The sequence below is a fragment of the Zalophus californianus genome, chromosome 8, assembly GCF_009762305.2.
Source record: "Zalophus californianus isolate mZalCal1 chromosome 8, mZalCal1.pri.v2, whole genome shotgun sequence".
NCBI classification, from domain to species: Eukaryota; Metazoa; Chordata; class Mammalia; order Carnivora; family Otariidae; genus Zalophus; species Zalophus californianus.
Window position 1 is genome coordinate 128,396,970 of NC_045602.1, and position 24,385 is coordinate 128,421,354.

Below are 24,385 nucleotides of genomic sequence, written 5' to 3' on the forward strand. Positions count from 1 at the left end.
CTACTCCTCACTCCCAGGACTTCTGAGTCTTCCTTCCTAGTGGGCAGGGCTGGCTTCGTGGGGGTGCAGCCTGCATGGTCCCACAGGGCCCTGTGATTTGATGGGCCCCAAGCTTGGTTGCTGGCTCTACTTCCACAGTCTTGAAATTCTTTTGAATTTTTGAATGAGGGGGACTGCGTTTTTGTTTGGCACTACACCCCATCAAAGTCTATAGCCAGCCCGACCGGGGCATCGCTCAGTAATTAGGGGCATCCAGCATGCATGCACCCACCAACGGATCTCTCCAGTCTGTCTGGAAAATGACCTCTTTGGATTGGTCTCTTCTCCCAGTCTTGAGGCCAGCAAGGGTCTGAAATGTTTACGTAGGGGTGGGGGGCTTGGGGGCAGCAATCTGGAAGGACCGAGAGCGGGACTAGGGGACTTGCCTTGGGTCGCATTTGCATAACGCTTTATGTAAGAGAAAGCTGCCTACCTTCCAGCCGCTCCTTGGCACAGTCATTGTATGAAGAATTCGAGCAGGCAACGTGTCATAGTTAGAGGCCAGATCATGGCAAGGTTTGGGGTAGACTATCTTTCCTCTCTCCCTCTTGAGAAAAGGAGGGGAAAAGGAAAACCAACAACTCGAACAAAGCCCTTGCACTTGGCTGGGCACCATGCTGGCCACTCCGGCGCACCGGTCCTTCCTGCTTGCCAGAACTACCACACCCATTTTTCAGCCGGGGAAGCTGAGGCCAGAGAGCTGAAGGGTCTGTCTGCCCAGGTTCTCATAGCTCATATATGTGGCTGTGTTGGGATTATGAACCCAAGTCTCCAGAGTTCCAAACCAGAGTTCTTTCCACTTATCCTACCAGCCGTGATGTAGGAGACAAGGGAAAGCTTTGGTAAAGAGGAGGGGAAGGGCGCCTGCCCCAGGTGGGCCTAACCTCAAAATAAACCGGAGAGACATTCCATCGCGGAAAGAGCGTAAATGCTGCCACATCCAAATTGGTCATTCAAGGTCAGGGAGGGCCTTTCGGAACAGGTGACATATGAGCCAAGATCTGAAGGATGAGAAGAGGCAGCTGGCTTTGCAAGATCTGGAGCCAGAAGTCCAGAGAGGTTAAGTAATCTGCTCAAGGTCACACAGCTAGCTTGTGCCGTCATTCCCTCCCTCTGGCCCTCTAACAAACCCTTCTAACGAAGCCCCTCCTCTGCATCGGGCCCTGGAGCGACGTTAGAATATAACTTTTCCTGGAAATGCTATCGTAACTCAGAGCGGCCTTGAAGAATAGGCAAATAAATGAACGTGGCAGACATTCCAATAGAACTTCATGAATGAATCGAGCAGCCCACCCACCCTGCCTTAGAACACAGAAACAAAGAAGATACAGTCCTAGACTTTGAGAACTTCCTGCTTTACTTGGGGAGATAAAACAAGTTCAGCAGACTATAGAATCCAATAGGGAGCACGTTAAAGGGCACAAGAGAGAAAGACAGAACTCATGGAAGAAAGGTCATTTCTGCAACTTGGGAAGGAGAGAAGTCAAGTTCAGGTTCTCAGAAAGGGCCACCTGCCCCGAGAGGACCTCCCTGACCATACCCTGTTGTTCTCTACCAAAACATCTTGCTTCTCTCCTTCACGGCATACAGATTACACTGTGTGATTATTGCCGTTTACTTTTTTATTTGGTTAATGCCCATCTCCCTCCAGGAGCCTAGAAGCTCCATGATGGCTATGGATTATTTTTACAGGTTACATTTATTCCCCCCGCTCTTGGTAGCAGCCCTCAGTCTCTCCCTGGGGTGCCACCTGTTTTGCTTCCATCTCTTGGTCTCTTCCCAGCTCCAGTCACTAAGATGTGATCCAGACCTGTTTAAAGTGATTGGCTTAGGGATGGGCCAATGAAAATTAGTCCCAGGCTTTTGTTGGCTCTATTTGAAAAGAAACTTGCTTTCCCCACAGGATAGAAGCCTGGAGTTGCTGGAGATTATCTTTCCAGCCATGTTGGCAGAGCCTGCTGAAAGGCCAGAACTTAGAGATATTAGACACCAGGTACTGATGACGTATTTGAGCCCCTGGATCCAGCCCTGCCTGAAGCCATCCCTAACCCAGGACTTTTCAGTTACATTTTCTGCTTAGGTCTGTTTGAGCTGTATATTTGTTACCTGCAACCAAAAGAATCCTAACTAATAGATACACAAGTGCTTCTCAAGCACCCAGCACAGTGCATAGAATACAGTAATAAGCAATGGATATTTGTCGCACAAACAACAGGTGGCACTGAAGTGGGAGCTCAAAACATGCACATACACCCACATGAAGTTATAAGGTCCAGAGGAGCGCAGAATGGAAGCCAACTTTGAAACCAAAAGGATTGTCCCAGGAAGAGGGGAGGATGCCTGAATGAAATTGTGGTCACCAATTCAAGGGATAATAAATGATGTGTAAACATATCCATGGCACAGGAGATAAAGGAAAATCGATCCCTTCAAAGAGAGTGGGGATTCCAGGCACGATGAACAAATGGAAGGCAGGTTCAATACCATCATCTTAGCTCTCCCTTCATTTTGCTTCCCACACACCCCTGGCAGGGCAATCGTGGGCTGCCTCATTGGCACACTTGGGTCCACAGGGACTCTAAGAGGCAGAGCTGACCAAGGTCAAGGGCCTCAAAGATCACACGGGCCTTGAAAGACTCAAGGATGGGCCCTGGGCAGGAATTAGTGAAATATGATGGTCTATTTTTAGAAGCCATTTGATTCCCGGTCCACTACCTGGTGGCTATGAGTGATGGCGTGGAATTGTCGAATGTAACATTATTCTCTCAGACAGTGTCCGCTTGACAGGCCACATTGGGCAATTATGGTGGAGACCAGTTTTGTTGCAGAGCAAAAATGGAACAGTCAGGGCATGAGGAAAACATCTCAAGTGTCTATTTTAATTGTGTCTTCTTATTATGAATGGAAGGCCAGAGGTCACTTCTTCCTGGCCCAGGAAGTGTGGGCAGAGGAGTGGGTAGGTAGAGACAAGGATGGTGGGAGGGGAGGGGGTACACCTGGGAGACCCTTGCTTTGTAGGGGAGATCACTCTGATCAATCAACACACAATCGTGCAAGTTTGCTCACTCATTCACTCAATAAACGTTTACTAGGGCGCCTGGGTGCCTCAGATGGTTAAGCGTCTGCCTTCGGCTCAGGTCATGATCCCAGGGTCCTGGGATCGAGTCCCGCATCGGGCTCCCTGCTCCTTGGGAGCCTGCTTCTCCCTCTGCCTCTCTCTCTCTCTCTCTCTCTCTGTCTCTCATGAATAAATAAACAAAATCTTTAAAAAAAAATAAAAATAAACATTTACTAACACTTAAGCAAAAATAATAACAATAGTTAACTTGTCCTGAACACTCGCTGAGTGCCCGGGACTGCACTGAGTGCTTCGTATAGAACCATCACCCCAGCTGTTGTGAGACTCCCCAGATTACGGATCAGGAAGTCAAAGCCCAGAGAAGTGAAGTCATCCCACCAAGGACACACAGCTTGAATCATCCCTGAGCTGGGATCTGAATCCAAGCAGTCAGGTTGCTAAGCCTGCTTTTTAAAGCATCCCTGTCTCTCTGTGGGCCAGGCCTGGCATCCACAGAACAGCCCATAAGCTACTCTTCACAGTGTTTTGTGTGAGGAAGGTATGAACAACAGGCTTTCCGAGCACAGAGGAGGGAGCAGCCAGGGCTGCCTGAAGAGGATGTGGGTGGTGAAGGGAGGAAAGAGAGACTGCAGGGAGACAAGAGGAAGAAGGAGGTGCAAGGCAGAACAATCAGTCTGGGCAAAGGTGTAGAGCAGGACTAGGGAAGGATGGAGTAGTCCGGGAATGCCAGAGGTGGGTGTGGAATGAGCAGAGGGGTCGGGGAGAAGGTATGGAAGGAAGTGAGGGTGGAGAGGTTGGCTGGAGCCTTGAGGGTCAACTAAGGAGTTTGGACTTTATCCTGGGAACAGTGAGAACCTTAGAAGGGTTTCTGGAAGGGGATGATGTGAGCAGATTATACTTGAGAAAGATGGCTCTGGTTCTCTGCAGAGGAAGGCTGGAGGCAGGGAGGCCTGTGTGGAGGCTCAGTAGAAAGGCCATGGTCCGACAGTGACAGACAAGTTCAGCCCTCTGATCTTATCTCCCCAACTCCCCTGCTGGCTCACTCTGCTCCAGCCACACTGGTCACCTGGCGCTGTTCCTTGACTGCCCCAGACTGCCCCAGGGCTTTAGCACATGCTGTCTTCTCCATCAGGAAGGATTCTGAGCAGGGTAGTGAGCAGATCTGACTCATAAAAGTCCCTCTGGTTCATTGTGGGGGACAGACTGTGGGGGTAGTATGAAGATGGAAGCACAGACAGGAAGAGGCTCCTGCAGTGGTTCAGATGGGAAAGGATGGGGGTCTGAGTCGGGGATGCAGCAGTGGGGCAGTGAGAAGTGGCCACATTCCAGACAGGTGTCACCCATGCTTGTGTTTGACTGTCTTTCCACAAAACTTTCATGAGTGGAAGAGGAATGGTGGAGCCATGCTGGGTGTTTCAGGGACTGTCCCTTATCTCTGTCGACAATTACCCAGACAGCAATCTCCCTATGTCCCCAGCACTGTGCACAGAGCTCTATGCCTGTTAGGACCTCTGAGTCTCCCTACCCCAGGGCTCTCCCCAAGAGTCAAAGTCATCCAGAGCAGCAAATGGTGCTGGGAAAACTGGGTGCCCACATGTGAAATGATAAAGTTGGTCCCTTACCTCACACCACACACAAAAATTAGCGCAAAATGTTTCAAAGACCTCAATGTAAGATCTAAAAGTATAAAATTCTTAGAAGAAAAGATAGGAGGAGAGCTTCATGATATTGGATTAGGCAATGACTTCTTGAATATGACACCAAAACAGGCAACCAAAGAAAAAAGAGACAAATAGGTCTTCATCAAAATTAAAAACTTAGATGCAACAAAGACACAATCACCCAAGTGATAAGGCAACCTACAGAATGGGGAAAAAATGTGTGCAGATCATAGATCTGATAAGGGGTTAATATCCAGAATATATAAAGAACTCTACAACTCAACAACAAAAAAACAAACAACTTGATTAGAAAACAGGGAAATTACTTGAATAGACATTTCTCTAACGGATACGTACAAATGGCCAGCAAGCACATGAAAAGATGCTCGACATCACTTGTCATTAGTGAAATGCAAATCAAGACCACAATGAGACGCCACGTCACACCCAGAAGAATGGCTATTATCAAAAGAACAGAAAATACCAAGTGTTGGTGAGGATGTGGAGAAATTGGAAATTTGTGCCCTGTTGGTGGGAATGCAAGATGGTGCAGCTGCTGGGGAAAATAGTATGGCAGTTCCTCAAAAAAGCAAAAAAAGAATTACCATGTGATCCAGCCATTCCACTACCGGATATACACCCAAAAGAATGAAAAGAAGGTCTGGAGGAGATATCTGTACACCCCAGGTTCATAGCAACGTTATTCGCAGCGGTCAAAATGTGGAAGCAAGCCAAACATCCATGGATGGATGAATGGCTAAACAGAGTGTGGTAAACACGTACAATGGAGTATTATTCAGCCTTAAAAAAGGAAGGAAATCCTGGCATAGGCTATTACATGGATGAACCTTGAGGACATTACGCTAAGTAAAATAAACCAGTCACAAAAAGACAAATACTATATGATTCCATTTATATGAGGCACCTAGAGCAGTCAAATTCATAGAGACAGAAAGCGGAATGGTGGTTGCCAGGGGCTGAGGGGTGAGGAAAGGAATGCTATTGTTTAATAGATACAGAGTTTCAGTTTTGCAAGATGAACAATTTCTGGAGACTGGTTGCACAACAATGTGCATATACTTAACGGTATTCAATGATATACCTAAAAACAGTTAAGATGGTGAATTTTATGTTTTATGTATTTTGCCAGAAATAAAACAAGAACACATCTGGGGGGTTGTGTTCCAATTGTGGGGCTCAGGCATAAGTGTTTTTCAAAGCTCAAGGGATCTGAAGGTACCGCCAGGCTTGAATAGCACCGCTCTGTGGAGTATGTCCTATTTATCATGTCTACTTCCCAGTCTTACAGAGGTGAGGCGCCCCATGCGCTGGCACTGCCAGGAAGTGATGGAGGTGGGATTTGAACCCAGGCCCTTAGGAATATGTCTTGTGTGGTGACATTATATCTTATTCGTTATTTATGTCACCGGAGAAACATTTTAAGGAGAACTGTGCCCTGGACATCAACATGTGAATTCTGGCTGGTCATGCTCACCTTTACCAGAGGCACCGAAACCAAGAATCTCTCTCTCCCTCGGGAAGAAGGTTGAGCCTTATCTATTAAATTACCTATTAAAATAACGCCCAGTGCTAATCCTGTGTCTCAGTAGTCCCATCCAGTAGCCTTTGGGGGCACGGTCCTGACGGATCAGGCGCCAGGAACACTCCCAAGTCAGGTGGGAGATGCCGAACCCATCTCTCCCCTCAAAGCCTGCTCCCCAGGGTGAGAAGGGCAAGGTGGGGATGGCTCCTGGAGCTTTCCTCTCACTTCCTGAAGGCTCTTCACACAGCCCAGAGGCCAGACCATGGGCTCAAAGTCAGGGAGCCCTCCCATTCCCTGTGTGACTGTGGGCCAGCCCCTTCACCTCTCTGGGCCTCCGTTTCCATGGCTATGAGTAGAGATAACTGTCCCTCCCTCACAGGGTGGCCTGGGCGTCAGATCCGGGGGGCCGTAAAGCTCCTTGCGTCTGCACCACTCCATAAGCACTGGGTGGTAGCTACTGTCATTGTCAGTTCTTATTTTATCCAGGAGACAGAGGTGAGGCTGACTGAGCCCACCAGCCCTGGATTCTCTTCTTTTAGGAGGATCTCTGGTATGGGTTTTGTTGTAAGATGCTTTTTTAGCCCACAAGACAATCAGGACTGAAGACGTGACATGTCCCACAGATCTGTGGTTCGTTCCACCAGAACCAGACCCCAAGACAAGGATCCAAGTACAAGTAGCTTATGTGGGAAGTCATCCCAGAAAACACTGGTAGGGGAGAGGGGCCGTGAGACAGGGAAGGGAAAGAAGCCAAACAGTGTTTATTATCAAGCAAGGAAATACTGTGGGCACCAGGAACTCTGGGGCACCTCTGAGTTACCCTGCCCCCATCCAGGGGTGAGGGAGCCAGGGTGTTTATACAGCTTCCCCCATCAGTCAGCAGTGGAGGGCTGCTCTGGGTGGGGCATTACGTCCTTGTCGTTACTGGACTCACAGGCCAAAGGGAGCCTCTAAGGCAAAGCACTGCAGGTGCTGGGCAGCTGGGATTTGGGCTGGTGGCACAGAAATGGTAAGAGCTAAAAGGATCTGGGTGGGACACGGCCTCTCCTCTCTTGAGGCTGAGTCCCCGTTCTGCCCCAACTGTCCCTGCGATGGTGAGCAAGTTATATAACCTCACCTTACAATGAACATGTCTCATTTTAGAAGACAACGGCTTTTTTTTTTTTTGAAAAGGAGCTTATTTATCTGGCAGGATCATCAGGAGGATTAAATGAGACAATGAGGATTAAAAACAAAACCCCTAAAAGTTACTGCAGGCTTTCTATGTGCCAGACCCTTTGCATACATTAACTCATTTAATGTGGTAGCAATTCCGTGAGACAGGCTTTGTCACTGCCCTCACTTGATGTGTGAAGGAACCAGGGCACGGAGAGGTACAGCGGTCTATCCCAAATCACATGGTTAGTGAGTAAAGGAACCAGACTTTGAACTTGGGCCATCCAGCTCTAAAATCAGGGCTCCCATCCATGCTACTATCAAGTCTAGGACATACACAAAGTGCTGGGTATGGAGTTGTGTTTACTACTAGCTTGTTCTCTTTCAATTAATGAAGCTTCGGCCAAACTCCTCATTTGGCCAACACCTTTCCTCCCTAAGAATTTTCACATTTTCACATTTTGTAGCCTTTCAAAACCCCCAAGAGACCAGCTGCCAAGGTATGATCCTGGTCAAGCATCCTAATGGAATGGAAAGATCTTTGAGCCTCGATGAGGGTACCAATGAGGTCAGAAAGGCCTAGAAATGGTCCCTGACCTGTCACCGACTTGCAGGGTGACCCAGGTAAGTCGCTGGAGCATCCTCCGTGTTTCCTTATATCAAATGGGGATCCTGGATTTCTGATGCCCGACTTTAGCGCCTTACATCCACCATCATACTTAATCCCTTGGCCAGCCCTGTGAGGTGGGGGGTCGAGGGGGTGGGGGTGTTTATTTTCTTCCTCATCTACAGATTTGGAAATGGAAGCTAGGGGAGGTGAAGCGATTTGCCCAAAGTGCAGAGCTAGGAAATGGCAGGGCTGGGATTCCAACCCAGGATGGTGTGACCCCACAGCCAGGATTCCAGATCTCTGCAATATCATCTCCAAGGAATAAACACAAACATCTAGGATGACCAACCTGGGGCTGGCAAGAGCCTCGGCCACAGATGACTCATAGCGCTGAAAAGGCCCCATAGATTCCACATTGGTTTCCCTCATTTTTTCGGTTCTCCCCCTCCCCACACACACCCCCGCCCTCATTTTTTCTTGATGACAATATATGAATCCCCCTGGCTCAGGTCAAGGAAGCAGAAGCATCATCACATTAGAGGCATGAAATCCTGAAGGGGCAGGCAGTGATCGGGCCACAGGAGATGTTGCCAACCAGGGGTGTAGCCAGCAGAGAGGAACCCCTGATAATGCTAATAATCGCTGTTGTCATTAATCGAATGCTGACCATGTGCCAGGCACTTTATGCAGATTATCTCCCTGTGGCCCTCTCAGGTGGGCTCCATTTTAATTCCCATTTCCTAGATGAAGACACTAAGACTCAGAGAAGGGAAGGAACTCACCCAAGGTCATATTCCTGGTAAGCCATGGACCTGAGAACTCAACCACATCTTCTAGACCCTGGAGATGATTCTTTTTTTTTTTTTTTTAAGATTTTATTTTTTAAGTAATCTCGATACCCAACATGGGGCTTGAACTCACGACCCCAAGATCAAAAGTCGCACACTCTACCGACTAAGCCAGGCAGGCTCCCCACCCCCACCCACAGATGATTCTCAATCAAATCTGTGGTGGGCAAAATACTGACCACTAACTTTAAATAAAGACCACTCCCACTTTTGAATATAATAATATGTAATTATTATGATTATTCACATTTATAAGGTACTTTCCATTTGCAAATTATATTCACACCTGAAATCTCGCTGAGTCATCAAAACCGCCCCAAGAGGTGGCCATTGCTCTGACATTTGGCCAATGAGCTCACTAAAGTGCAGACAGCTTGAATGATCTGCCCAAGATTCCAGGATTAAGAAACACAAGCTGGGAACTACACCAGCCTGGGTTCAGGCTCTAGCTCTGCCATTTTCATTCCTGCAACAAATATTTATTGAGCATTTAACTGTGGGAGTTCCAGCAAGTGATTTCACCTCCCAGAGCCTCAATTTTCTCTTTGTGAAAGAGTCTTAATACCACTCATTGAAGCCATTCCTTCCTGCATCTGAAAATGGCAGACGCTTGCCTTCCCTGGCTTCCCTGCTGTGAGAGCATGAGCATGTGACCTGATTCCGGCCAATGGGATTTGAAAAGAAGTCTGAGGGGGCTCCTGGGAAAGGTTTGCCTTTCAGGGAAAAAGGTGGCATACGGGATGAAATGTCCCTCTTCACTGGTTGGACCTCATGGGTCTACATTAGCCGTCTTGTGACATGAGGCATCAAGCCTGAGGGCCAAGCCACCTGCAGGAGCTGGAAGAGCAGAAAGATGGAACGATTCTAGAATCCTGATGGTATCATGGAGCCATTAGCCCAAAACCAGCTACCTTGGAATTTTTTGTTACGTGAGATGATGCATCTTCCTCCTTGTAGAGGCCACTTTTAGTTTTCTATTCTGTTACTTGCAGTCCAAATTGGCAGATTACCTGATAGGATTGTTGAAGGGATTTCAATGAGATAGGGGATATAAAGTACCACTAACTAGCGCCTGGCACAATCAACAGTAGCCAATCAGACTGAGATACATGCCCTGAGACTATTCCAGGGAAGGCAGATCCTCCTGGCCTGGCGAATTATTTCCCTCTCTCTCCTGCTAAGAAAAGCCTGGAGATTTTTCCAAGAAAGCAGAAACCCAGTGGTGGCCCAGGACCACAATCCTGCCGCTCGGACGGGGCTGACCCCAGCTTCCAAACAAGAATCATCACACTGCCTTTTGCCTAATGGATTTTGATTTTCACTCCCCTGACGGTGAAGGCTAGAGCCTGTACTTTGGTTTGTCTCCGTGTTGCCAGAACATCCCATCAATTATTAACAGCGTCAGCTCCGTCTCCCAGTACTGCTATCAGAAGGAAAGAGTTTGTCGCAACTCAGCCCACCCAGTCATAGAGAAAGGACTCTGCTCCTATTTATAGCAACGAGCCCCACCTACGCCCATGTGCTGGGCACCGTGCTAAATCTTCACAAACATGATTTCCATGATGACCCTGCAAGAAGGGCCTTGCATCTTCACCTTATAGGTGGAAGGCGAAGGCTTGCAGAGGTGAAGAACCTGCCTGAGGTCAGAAACTGGGGAGGTGGTGGGACTGGGCCTGGGACCCTGGTCTGTCCTTGCTCTAAACGTAGGAGATATGCTTGTTCCTGCATCTCACAACCACGGAGAAATGATCCTCCCTTTGACCATCTCATTCTGTGGCCTCTGAGAAATTTCCATAGGCTTTGCTGCTCTGATAAGCAAGGCATCTAACCTGGGGGATGGATGGGGTGGGGTGGGCAAAGTACACGTGACTTTGCAGGAGGCCAGGAAGCTGGGTTGCAGGCAGGTGGTGAGGAACAAGTGACAGAGCCCCAAAACCCAAGACACACTGACTGACTGATTGCTTGATTCATTCATTCAGTCCACATGTAGTTATTTGGAGCTCCTCTGGGCCAGCCACCTTGATGGGTGCTGGGAACAGAGCTGTGACTGTAACTCACGGAGCTCGTACTCTGGAGGGGGAGAAAGAAAAGGAAGCAAATAAAATTTCAGGTGGTGCTCAAAGCCTAGGCAGGAAAGACATTGAGTGTGGTTGCAGAGAGTAAGGGGAAGGAGAACATTTTAGACAGGGGTCAGGAAAGTCTCCTGGAGGAGGGGTTATTTGAGCAGGGACTTGCTCAAATGAGGAATGAAGAGAAGCAGCTGGAATGGGACAAGAGGGGGCAAAGCATTCCAGGTGGCAGGAATAGTAAGTGCAAAAGTCCTGGGGCAGGCTTTAGCCTGCCCTGGGTAGGGAACAGCAAGGAAGCCAATGGACTGGAGCCCAGTGAACCAGAGGAGAGTTGAATAGATGAACTCAGAGAGAGGACATGGCGACCGATTCGGTAGGGTCTGATATGCCATGGCGGAAGGTTTGGATTTTATTCTGAGTGTGGTGGGAAACCTCTGGAGGATTTTAAGCAGATGCATAATGTGATCCAGTCTCTATTTTGAAAAGCTCCCTCTGGCTGCGGTGAGGGCAATGGATTTGCAGGGGGCAAAAGTGGAAGCAGGGAGACTGGGGAGAAGTCTTTGGCACTTAATCACTATGGAAAGAACAACGTCTTCAAAATTACACTTGGGTTTGAATTTCTGGCTACTCTTACTTGCCTGCTGTGTGACCTTAGGCAAGTTACTCAACCTCTCCAAACCTCCCTATTTGCAAAAGGCGGGATAATAACAGAGAGCTGGTATAAGGACACAACACAACCCAGTTGTGTTGTTACATTTCATACAGTGAATGTTTGATCAATGGTCAGGATTTCTGTACTGGGGGACCAATGATCATGCTTGCCTGTGAGCCTCCCCATTTCAGCTCTAGCTGCAGAATGTCCTAGACCGTCCATCTGCCAGGAATGTGAACTGACAGCCTGAGCCTGGGATCACGGAGAGGTCATGAAGCTCGTCCCTGTGAGCGGATTAACCCGAGGGCAAGATGAGGCTGTTTATTACCAAACAGCGCCTTTTGCAAGCCTGAGCTCCCTCCCCTGTCTTGCTGCCGGACACCAACCCAAACACAGCCCTTTGCCGGCTTCTTCCTTGGGAGGGTGACTCGACCCTCCCCGGCCCCTCATTCTCATGTCTTAGGGACAGGACAGGGACGGGGAATAGTCATGTTTGGGCCTAACCAAGGTGTGTGTAGGAGGAACCCGTGTCAGGCCTGGAAATAGCAAAATAAGTCTGCTGATCCTAAGCCGGTTAAGGGTGAGTGGCTGTCTTAAGAAGGAAGCTTTCTGGACACGAAACCTAGGGCAGGATTATGGTCAGAGGCAGCCCACAGAAGAGGGAACCAGGCCTAGAAATCTCTGCATTCTCTTTGGGGTTGCCAGGGAAGAGAGAAAACGTTTAGGCCTCCCTCCACCTTCTTCCCAGCCACCCCCTCCTGCAACTACTCTCAGAGGCCTCTCCCCAAGCCACCAGATCTGGGGAAAGGACCCCACAGTGTCCCCTTCAGACCCAGCCTTGCAGGTGGACCTTCAGTGAGGGGCCAACTAAGCCAGGGGGATCCCACAAGGAGAGGCCAGGTGGGACATGAGGCAGCCCGAGCACATACATGATGCTTCCTCCTGCCTTTTTCCTTTTGTCGCGAACACATTTACCTACCTGTCCCCCACCTCCAACCCCTCCTGGCCCCACTCTTTGAGAGTGTTCTGCATGTCTTTCCCAATGTGGTAGTCCTGGATTTCGACATCAACACTTCTTATTTCTGGCTCCCCCTGGGCCTCACACAACCTCTTCTAGAGCACTGAACACACTGTGTTGTCATTTACTCCCAACACCCAGCACGTTGGCCACCTGAAGACAGGCCCCATCTCTCCAAGGCATTCCTGGAACCCAGCCTAACACAAAGAAGCAGCTCATCAGCACTGACCCCCTTCTCTGGCCTGGCCCCCCACCCCAAGTCTGTCTCAGGCTGGCATACCCTCTGCCGTTACCCAGCAGCACACTGGTCCACTTCGTGTGATCTAAGCCTTTCTGCCTCCTTCTGCTTCATTTTTCACATTTTGCCTAATTTTTCTCTCTTATTTCAAAATTTACATCCTCTTCCAACAGCCAAAGCATCTTTACAAGCTGCACCAAATCATTCTTGGAATAAACTCACCAAATAAATAAAGAACAAACCAGGGGTGACCCTTCGCCCACAAGCATCCACAGGCAGCTGCGTGCGTCATGCATGCACATACCTACCCCTCAGAGTCCCTTTGCCTCATTTTTCTTACTTATGTTAAAACTGCCTGACAGTATCTCAATGTCCTCCAAGCACATCTGTAAGCTGCTTTCATTCCTTCCTTGGGGCGAAGTGGGGTTATAAATAGAGGGGTAAGTATTAGAATCGCAGGTGACCCCCCCCCAACTCCCGCCTGGGTCTAGGACTCCACAAGGGAGCATTATGTATATAGACCAAACTCAACTCCATCCCAGCAAGGCTTTACCGTCCCTCTGTGCCTTCTTATTTACAGTGTCCACCCTCTGGCTGTGGGAGTTTACATCACCGCAAATCCTCTTCTCCAACAGAGTCGAGGTATAAAGTATTGGATGATCAGGGGATGAGGTGACCAATGCAAACAGGAACAGTTGGAAGGTGTTGGTCCTCACCTCTGAGGTCTGGGCCACAGCCCCTACCCCTTCCTGGTGTTCTTTGGGAACGAAGCCAGAGACACCCCCCCCTCCAGCGGCGGTCCTCCAGCCGGGGACCCAGGCAGAGCCCCCAGTGCAATTGCCCGCAGACCCCGGACTCACCTTGGCAGCCACGGAGGAATTGGGCTTCTCCAGGAGGTCCCAGAGCTTTTTCCTTTTCTCTGCACAGCACGTGTTATCGAACTCCTCCCCCTCTCGCTCCCGCAGGGTCTCGGCCTCCCGCTTGAGCTCCTCGTTCATCTGCTCCTTCTTCTGGTGGTAACGGGCTTGGCAGCAGGACTCCAGGTAGATTTCGTCGATGCCCCAGTAGTCAAGCTCTTGGCTGAAGCTCAGCGCGCACATCTCCTCCATCATGTGCAGCCGCCCAGTGCGGTAGAAGTTGAGGATGGAGGTGAAGGCGCCTGGATGGCGGTCGAAGAAGTACTCGTTGTCGTCGAGGCTGTAGTCGTCACACACCTCGAGCAGCGAGTCGTGCGTGTTGCAGTCGCGTAGCTTGCCCAGCCGCGTGCGGGGCAGGCGGTCCAGGGTGCGCCAGAGCACCTCGTGTGCCAGACCCCCGACGTTGAGGCGGACGCGCCTCGAGCACGCCTTGCTGCGCACGATCTCCATGGGCTCGGGCGGCAGCGAGCTGGTGGAGCGGGAGCCATGCTTCGTCATGCCCGCCGGCATCGCTGGTCCGGCCTCCCCCGCCCCCCCTGCCCCCCCCAGGCCGCTGTCACTGGACGGCAAGGCCGGCCGCTGCGGGGGAGGGGGGCAGGGAGCGCTGTGGGCTGCTGGGGGTGCAGGGGACGGCGCGGGCGCGCGTCAAGGCCGGCTTCTCACCTCCATCCCGACCGCTGAAAGGCAGGAAGCGGACGCGGGTCAGGAAACAGGGAGCTGGGTGCGGCCCCTCCCCACCTCTCCACCGGGGCCCCAACCGGCCTTGACCTTCCCGGTGCCTAAGCGGCTCAGGACTGGGGGGCGGGGGCTGGGGGGGGGTTGTTGCTGAATGGCTTGGCGCTGTCCCTCCCGCCAGTGCTGAAGTCCGCCCCACCCCATGGGTGGAGGGAGGGGCGGCTCTTCGGGGCGGGGAGAGGGCCCCCAAGAGGCGCTTCGGGGATCCGGGAGGCCCCACCCCGGGTTTCTGCCGCCCAGGCCAGACCCAGCCGCCCGGGGCGCTGTCCTCCCCTTCGAGTGCTGAAACTCGCTTCTTTCTGGGTCTCCCCGTCGAGTCCCGAACCAGCCCCACAATGGGCAAAAGGGGCGCTGCATGAAAAACTTTTTTTTTTTTTTGAGATTTCTCATCTTTTCCTTCCCCCTGCTCCGAAATAATTCGAATTTGAGCTCTAGGGGGTGGCAGTGGGTTGGCTTTTTCTAAACCTTAAAAGACTTGGGGGAAATTCTGGGGGGATTTCAGCTACCCACCTGTCGGAGGTCATAACTGACGGGGTGGTCAAAGACAGCCTCGCTGTTCCGGAGCGACCCCTCTCCCTAAAGCACGGGAGCATCTCTTGAGGTCGCTCCGGTAACTAAGTGAGCCCTGAAAGACGCAAAGCCAAGATCTGTGCGGAGTCCTGCCCCTCCCCCTGTGCCCCCTACCCCACCGCAGGAGGGGCGCGCAGAGTCCTGCAGATCCACCTGCTCCATCCTTCCTTCTCTCCTTCCCCGCCCCCGCCCCCCCCCTCTCGCTCCTCTCCTGCGATGGCTTTTTATAACTCCGGGTTCTGCGCCTTTCCCGGGGCTTGGAAGGGAAGGGGTGGGGGAGGTGGGAGGCGGGGAAAGGAGCTGAATTTTCTGGCCTTTTCAAAACGTGCCTTCCTCCCGCCGCGCGCTGGTGATTTCGGGGGCTGCCCTGAGCCCCCAAGAATGTGATCCTGACGCCCTCTCCCCTCGCGCCTCCCCAGGCCCCAACCCTTGCCGAAGAACCCCCAATAATACCCCCGCCGGCCTGAAGCCGCGGAGCCCAGGTAGACCAACAGGCCGAACCGCGGCAGGCGAGCCCCTTTCCTCTGTCCCCTTGTGTCCCCGCCGCTGGCCGCGCGCCTCAACACTCACCCCCAGGGCGGCCGCTTCCCGGGGCCAGGGAACGCGCATCGCCCCGGCAGCCCGGGCGCCCCCGCCCGCGGGCAGCGGCGGACCCGGGGCCGGGCTGGGCCCGGCCTACGCCGGCCAGGCAGGCGACGCGCTAGGGCTGCAGGCGCCGCGGAGCCGGGGCTCCCTCTCCGAGGCTGGGGGCGCGGGCGAGCGCTGGGGGCGCGGGTGGCAGGTCCGCGATCGGGCGGCGCCTCCTGCTCCACCTCCTCCAGCTCCTGCTCCTGCTCCTGCTCCCGCGGCGGCGGCGGCGGCGGCGGCGGCGGCGGCTGCTTGAGCGAGATCAACAAGTCGGGGCTGAGCTTAGGCTCTGCGCTGGCTGCGATTCTGTCCCGCACTTCGGAGCGCCCGGAGTCGGGCACCGAGGCGGGACGGCGCCACCTGCGGGTCGGAAGCGTGCGCGCCGCTTAACTCCTGCCTGCCCGGCCCAGCCTCCAGGTGAGGCTGGGGGCGGGCTAGGGCTTTGCGCGAAAGAGATGCACCTGGCGGCCCGGCCCTTCCCACCTGGGCTCCCTTTCCTGGCTGCCTAGCAATCCTGCCTTCTTTTGTCAGGTGAAGAACTTGGGGGTGAGCGCCTACTCTGTGTGAGGCACTAGGATAAGCGGCTGAGAAACAGCTGTGAATCAAACACAAACGTTCAGCCCTTGGAGAGCTGGCTGGAGACAGACAAAAAACAAGAAAGTAAAAAAATATGTCAGACGGTGGTAAGCGCTGGGGGGATAAGGAAGTAGAGAGGGATAGAGGCAGGGGGGGGTAGGGGCAGATTGCAATTTCAAATAGCCCTTGCTTTCATGAGCTTCCATGCTAGATTCTAAAACCTAATTCTAGGATGGAATTCTTGATTCTAGTGGAGGAAGGTAGACAATGAAGTAGATCAACAGATAAATATGCAATGTGGCAGCTGGTGGCAACAGCAAAGATGAAAAATAAAGTAAGGTGAGGGGAAGAGAGAGTGAGGGGTCAGCTGGTTTATAGAGCCTGGCGATTCATTATTCATTCATTCATGTTACCTTGGGCAGCTGGTTATTGAGAGCTTACTGGGTGCCTGGCCCTGTGCCAGGCTGGGCAAAGGAACCATCCTCCCCTGGAACTCTTGTCCAGTGGAGGAGACAGAATCCATCAAATAATCTCCAGAAATGAATATAGAACCAAAGGATTTACCTGAAGAGGTGAGCAAGGCTTCCCTAAGGATACCATAGTTGGACCTCATGTTTATTCATTTATTCTTCCAAATACATATTTACTGCATGACAAGTAAATAGGAGCTAGGGATACACAGTAAGCCCCCTGCTTTGGAAGAGAAAGCTGTGACTAAGCCACAGGGCCCCTTCCCCTCTCTGGCCCTTTTCTTCATTTATAAAATGAGGAGATTCATTTCCATAGTGTTGTACCTAATATTATATATATAGTATAATATTATATATAATATATAGTATAATATATAATATATAGTATAATATATAATATAATGAAAATATAACATTTTATATATATATATATACACACATACATATATACATATGTTTAAAGTAGGCTCCACAGCCAGCATGGAGCCCAACACATGGCTTGAACTCATGACCCTGAGATCAAGACCTGAGACGAAATCAAGAGTTGGACCCTTAACAGACTGAGCCACCCAGGTGCCCCAATATTACTATATTTTTTAAATCTGTTTACTTTCATCACCTCCATCATTATGGTCCTTTTCCAAGATGTCATCTTCTTGTGGGTAGAAGCCAGTGATGCTGCTAAACGTCCTCCAGTGCACAGGATGGGCACTCACAATAAATAATTCTCCAGGTCTGAATGTCAATAATGCCAAGGTTGAAAAACCCTAGATTAATTTAATAGAAGGCAAAGGTATTTGCTAGTCTGGAAATGCTATTCTCTCAACCACTAATTGGTGAGCACCTACTATATGCCAAACACTACTCTAGACACTGGAGATCCAGTGAGAAGGATAAAACAAGCAATCCCTATGCTTTTGGACTTACATTCTGGTGAGGAATACAGTTAATAAACAAGTTAAATAAATCAGATCACTTGGATTGTGATAAATGCCATGAAGAAAAGTAAATAAGAGGAAGTGGTAAAGCATGTCTGAGAGGCACCAGCAACTTTAGATAAGGGTGTCAGGCAGGAAGTCTTCCAGGAGGAGGTGATATATCTAAGCTCAGAGCCTGAGGGCAGGAAGAAGACAACCATGTGAAATTCTGAGGAAGGGGTTACAGGCAGGGGAGCCAATAAAAGCAAAGGCCGTAAGGTGGAAATGACCTTGGGAAGGAAGGTTAGAGAGGTAGATGGGACTAGGCCACACAGAGCCTTGTTGGAATTTTATTCTCAAGGTTAAGGAATGAGTTTGAGTTGTTTCTGATCCTGATGGGAAGCCATGATAGCGTTTAAGCAGAGAAGTCCCATGTGCAGATATATTTTTGGAAGTGATTCTTCCAGCTGCTGTGTGCATTATGGAGTATTGGGGGACAAAGATGGCAGCAGGAAGACCCCTCATGAGGCATCTGCAATTGTCCGGGCCAGTGGTGAGGGGCTGGGACTGGAATGATGGTAGTGAAGATGGTTGGGCAATTTCACGGCCGTAAGGCTCTGGAAGGAGATTGATTCTTCCCCAAGCCCAAGGCTAGTGCTAGATACTCCATGTCATTCAGATTCTTCCCTCTGGGTGGCCCAAGTCCTGCAAAGTTTGGTTCCAGATTTGGATAAAGAACATCTAGATATACCTGGATCTTGGAAGTGCAGACAGTGGGAATAGCTCTGTCTCTGCTTCCCCAGGCTCTGCGCAGCCCACAGTTCAGAATTTTTCCTTTCTGAATGAAAAGACTAACTATTTGAAAACATCTGGCCTTCATTTCCTAGAATTTTCTGCCATCATGAGAGAGGAGACTGCCTAGAAATAAAGCCAATTCCGGGGAAAGTAGAGCCCAGAGGTTGAGATACTGAGTCCTGACAATGTCAGAGTTTCTGGATCCAGTCATGCCTGAAGGCATTGCCCCTGGATTTTCCAGCTGTGTGAGCTAGTAAATATTCCTTTTTTACCTAAACCAGACTGAGTTGTGATATTTTCCTTTATGTCCCAAAGAGTCCAACTGATACAATTCTTTCTCCACAAACCAAAAGTTTCCCATCTCCTTATAATGTACTTATAAGAAACAGAGGAAAAGAAAATGAACTTACAGGAAACAGGGCAAAAAGAATAATAAAATTCAGAATGTTTTACAGAAAAGGGACCCCTCCCCCGGAAAGAGTTCAAGTATAACCATGTCATTTTGCAGATGGGAAAAATTAAAAGCTCATCAAGGGGAACAGTATCCCAAAGGTCAACCAGAGAGTAGGCAGCTGAGTGCCCGCACCAGGTCACAAACTATATCTGCTCAGGCCTTCTTGGCAGACTTCCTGCTGAGAGGTGTTGAGATTTTTTACCTGAGGCTGAGTGATATCAAGTCAGCCCAATTCACCCCTGTAAATACAAGTGAATCCCTTGTAAACTGTAGTAGCAAGAGATGTATCCACTCAAAGTCTTTTTTTTTTCCTTCTTAAACCCCATAATACGGGGTACCTGGGTGGCTCAGTCATTAAGCGTCTGCCTTTGGCTCGGGTCATGATCTCAGGGTCCTGGGATCAAGCCCCACATTGGGCTCCCTGCTCAGCGGGAAGACTGCTTCTCCTTCTCCCGCTCCCCCTGCTTGTGTTCCCTCTTTTGCTATGTCTCTCTCTGTCGAATAAATAAAAAATCTTAAAAAAAAAAAAGAACCCATAATAACAGCCATCACTCTTTACAATCCCACTGAGTGGCCTCAGGTTTCTTGGAACTTCTGGGCACTGAATTAGATTAATGAGTCCCCTCTCCCCTCTCCCCCACAGACCTCTGGGAAGGAATAATTGCTTTATGAGGGTAGTTATGGAGGCACCCAAAGGCTCGAGGGAAATCATTGACATCTCTGCGTGGGTGTCACTCGGGACAACTGCTCTTTCTGTGGCCTTGCCCAAAGTTCCAGCAGCCCTGGGGGATTTTCCATCAGCTTGGACTCCAGGCTTCTCACCTGTTTCTCTTTCGTCACACCCAATAATAATAATCATAATCATGAGTAAAATGGGGCTAATGATAGAATCTACCCCCCAGAGTTGCAGGAGAGACTAATGAGATAATGCGTATGAAGTGCTTAGCACCCATGCCTAACACTAGTAAGTACACGTTAATATAACAGCATCAGCAACAACCATAATAGTAGCAGCTAACATTGAGCAGTTACTATATACCAGGTACTGTACTAAATGCTTTGCATGTATCTGACCTCATTTAAGATTCTTTCTGGCTCTCTCGCCCTTGGGCTGAATATTCTAATATAAAGACTTATTAGCTGTTGGATGATCCTTGAGTGACCAGATGTCTGATTCTAGTGTCCATCCCATTCTATGCTAGCCTGATTGATTTTATCAAGCCCTGGGTTTCCTGGCCCAGGTTCCTGGTAAAGGGTGAGCCTGGTTTTCTTACCAACCCATATATTTACCTATTCTTCTTCCGTCTTTTGCCTACCACCTACCCATTAACCCAGCCATCTAGTCAACCATCCATATACTATCCAACCATATAGCCACCAAGTTATCCAACTGTACACCCAACCAGTCATCTATCCACTTATCTATCAATCCCATGTACTCACACATCCATCTTCCTTTCCATTCATTCACATATTCTATCCACTACCCATCTTTCCACCCATTTATACACCCACCAACCATTTATCCATTCATCTACCCATTCATTTACTTACCCATTCACTTACCCACTCACCCATATATCCAATTACTTACCCACCTACTCACTCATCCACTTATCCATCCACCTATCCATGCATCTACTTACCTACTCATTCATCCCCCCACATAATCATCCAGCCCAAATATTCATGCATCTGTCCACCATTTACCTACCCCCTCATCCGTCTGTCCATCCATCCATCCTCCATCCACCCACCCACCCACTCACTTGGCCATCCCCACTCATCTACTACCTACCATTTTATAGTGTTTATTACATGTAACGCTCTGTGGTAAGCCCCGGCTCCCTCCCTGGGAGGAAATATGGGTGCCCCCAGAGGGTCCCACAGAAGGAGACAGGTAAACCTGCACATAGTCCATCAAACCCCTTTGTAGCCTGGACTTTGCCAAAGCCATTGACTCCCAGGGTCTGCAGCCAAAAAATGATGAAATACAGGGCATGGATGGATCGAGGCATGGGCTTCCAGCAAAGCAATTAAAGGTAAAGTAATATCTCTTCCCCGCAGATGGCCTGGGAACTCCAAGATGTGATGGAAAAGGAGCAAGTCAGCAAAAGGAGGAAATCAAAGCTACAGAGATCAAGAGCAAATTAACTGATTCTTGTAAGATAACATTTCATTGACATCCAGCTCCCCTGCCCTTTGGGAACGGATATCTTTTCTACCTTCTCTCCACTGTCCTTGTCCACCTCTTCCCAGTCTCATCTGCCTCCTCTCTGATCTTCATCTCCTAGTTTTATTCTTCCTCTAACCCAACCTCCCTGCAGCTACCAGGGTAGGCCTTTAAAAAGCAGAAGTCTGGCCATGTCACTCTCCTGCTGATAAACCTTCATAACTCCTCACCGTCCAGGATAAAGGACAAACTCTCCCACCATGAGGAAAAGACCACTTGTTCACTTAGTGCGTATTTCCTGAGCACCTACTATGTGTCAAGCTTATGTTGCATGCTGGGAATGCAGGAATGGTGAAGCATAAACAGAGACATTTAAAAATAATCTAATATTGATAATTGCTGAATAGGAAATAAGAAAAGTATGAATGTCAGAACAATGGGAAGGAGGGAGCGGTGATGCTGCAGGTGAATGGTAAACCAGAGTAATCAGCAAGCCATAAAAGAGCAGGGGGGAGGGCGTTCCAAGCTAAAGGTAGAAGGGAGAGCAGGTTCAAAGGCCCTGGGACAGGAGGGTTGAAGGAGATGGAAGATGGTGGATGTGGCCAGAGCAGAGTGAGTGAGGAGGGCCAGAGTGGTCCAAGAAGGCATAGGAGAGAAAAACAGAGAAGGAGAAAAATCATGTAGGTGAGGGCTGTGGGGAGATGTTTGGAGTTTATGTCAAGAGCCTTGGAGATTCTTAAGCAGAGAGTAGCTGATTTGATTTTTACTTTCAGGATGTAAAAGACTGTTTTAAAGACTTCTGAGATCTTGGTTTCTGCAGTGGCCTCAGAGTCTCCAAACTGAGGACAATCCCTGACAAGACGCCTCCCTCAAGGGAGAGTGCTGGCCCCTCTGACATAGGGCGGTCCTCGATGGGCTTTGCAGCCCTTGCCTGTCATCCCCCTCCACGGAGATGGGGAGACAACTGATGGCATTTTGGGTTTGGGGAGATGGTTGACAGAATTCTGAGTATTTCCTTCTTTCTCACAAAGTATGGGTGCTTCTCTTCCCCCACACACTTAGACACAGAAAGTTGTGTCTGACTCTTGCCTTCTCTGCTTTTCCAGCTTCCTCACTTACCACTACCTCCCCACATTTCAGGCAAACGCTTTCCAACCTCTGGCCCAGTGATAGCCACTTCCCAAACATGGCCCTCCATGGACCTGCCTCTGGGTTGGCACGCCTTGCCCCGTTCCAATCCACCTCGACTCTGGGCTTGGCCTTGTGACTCATCTTTGCCAGCAGAATATGGCAGAAGTGATGCCATTTCCAGACCAAAGCCTTAAAGAAGGCTTTTGTGCTCTCGAGAGCTCTGAGCCACAGAGTGAGAAGCCCTGAAATTACACAGGAGAGAGGGTCTCAGCCATTCTAATGTCTTAGCGGAGCACAGCCTGTCCGTTGTTCCTGCCAACGCACTTAGATGTTGCTGCCCCACCTGACATCTGCTTGCAGCTATGTGGGAGACCCCAAGTGAGACCTGCAGAAGAACCATCCAGCTAAGCCCCAGGCAACCCACAAAACCATGAGAAATAATAAAACAATTTCATTCTATTTAAATTTGTTTTGGGGGATAATCTCCACACCCAATGTGGGGCCCGAACTCAAACCCCAAGATCAAGAGTCACACGCCTTTCCAGCTGAGCCAGCCAGGTGCCCCAAAACAACTTTATTTTATTTTTTATTATTTATTGATTTGAGAGAGAGAGAGAGACAGAGCAAAAGAGAGACAGAGAGAGCAAGCATGAGCAGGGAGGAAGGGCAAAGGAAGAGGGAGAAGCAGGCCCCCCACTGAGCAGGAAGCCTGACATGGGGCTCCATCCCAGGACCCTGAGATCATGACCTGAGCTGAAGGCATTTGACTGACTGAGCTGGCCAGGTGCCCCAAACAATTTCATTTTAAATCACTACATTTGGGGGTTATTTGTTACACAGCCACAGATAACTGCTACAGGGCCTTTGTTCATTCTGTTTCTATTGCTTTAGAATGCTTCCCCAACTTCAACCATCAATTTTCCCACACAGTGGACCCTTACTCACCTTCCAAAATCCAGATCCAGTGTCACTTTCCCTGCCTCCTCACCATCTGGAGTAGTTTCTCTTTCCTCTGGGAAACTTCATTATGAGGCTGAGGATATGCATTCTTTGTCTCCTCCACTGGTCGTGAATGACAATATTAACTCACTTAATGCTCACAAAGCCTGATGTCATCATTATCCATTATCCTTATTTTACAGGTAAAGAAGCTGGGACATAGAGAGATGCCCCAAATCACCCCGGTATTAGGTGGCTCCACAGAGATTCAAACCTAGGCAGAGCCTGTGCTCTTAACCACTATAATATGTGGTCTCTGAGTAGAGCCTGAACAGTAATGACATCGATTATTCCAATTAACACAAAATCCAGAGGTAGGTGATGCTAGGGTCTATCACAGCAGCAACGAGAGGCCTCAGGATTCTTGGATTTCTCTGAGAGTCTCTTATCTTCATGATCACAAAATGGCTGCCAGGGCCATGTTCTCTCATGACAGCTCTAAGAGAGGGAGGAAGGAGGAACTTCCTCCACACTTATGAAGCTCCCCCACGGACTTTCCTGATCATCTCATTGGCCCGTACTGGATCACATGACAACTACTAGCCCAGTCACTAGAGGGGCCTGATACCTATATTTGGTTCAACCCGTTTTTTTTTTTTTTAATGCATAATTTTTAAAAGAAATTTTAGTTAGTGAACATATAGTACAATACTGGTTTCTGGAGTAGAATTCGGTGATTCATCACTTACCTACAACAAACCTCAAGTCTTGATTTGGAGGTTGGGCCCATTTTCTCTGAGCACATGGCTGCCTAATATGTGAAAGAAACCAGCGTTCTTTTAGCAGGGACACTGGGAGTTTGGCCCTTGGCCAAGGAATCAGTATTTCTCCCACAGTGGTCAGCCCTCAGAGCCCCAGAAATAAAGTCACACAGAGACTCTGTTCATCATAGGGATCCAGATGCCCCCAGGCCACTTTCTCGGGTTTGCCTAATGTGGGTACACTTGCCTTGTCTCTCCCCGGACACTCAGGCCACTCTGAGGTCCTAGGGGATGTCCCAGGGCAAGAGGACAGCATGCCACCAACTCCCCCCACTCTGCACCCTCTTTCCCACACACACAGATGCTGGAGTGACCAGAGGGGCTGGTGGTGGTGGAGCTGTTGGGTGG

At 49.7% G+C, this 24,385-nt stretch overlaps 1 protein-coding gene across 3 annotated transcripts in view; it reads right to left on the reverse strand.

Moving 5' to 3' along the window:
• KCNB1 (potassium voltage-gated channel subfamily B member 1) overlaps nucleotides 1-15,918 on the reverse strand; it is a 103,154-nt gene extending 87,236 nt beyond the window's left edge. For all 3 annotated transcript variants that reach the window (XR_003524781.1, XR_003524782.2, XM_027623056.2), the window contains exons 1-2: nucleotides 15,705-15,918; nucleotides 13,773-14,506 (exon numbers count right to left, since the gene is read on the reverse strand). Coding sequence is in view for 1 of the 3 variants with exons in the window: in XM_027623056.2 (XP_027478857.1) it covers nucleotides 13,773-14,339 (567 nt within the window). In the remaining 2 variants the exon portion in view is untranslated. The remainder of the gene's footprint in view (nucleotides 1-13,772; nucleotides 14,507-15,704) is intronic.
• Nucleotides 15,919-24,385: the final 8,467 nt, after the last annotated feature.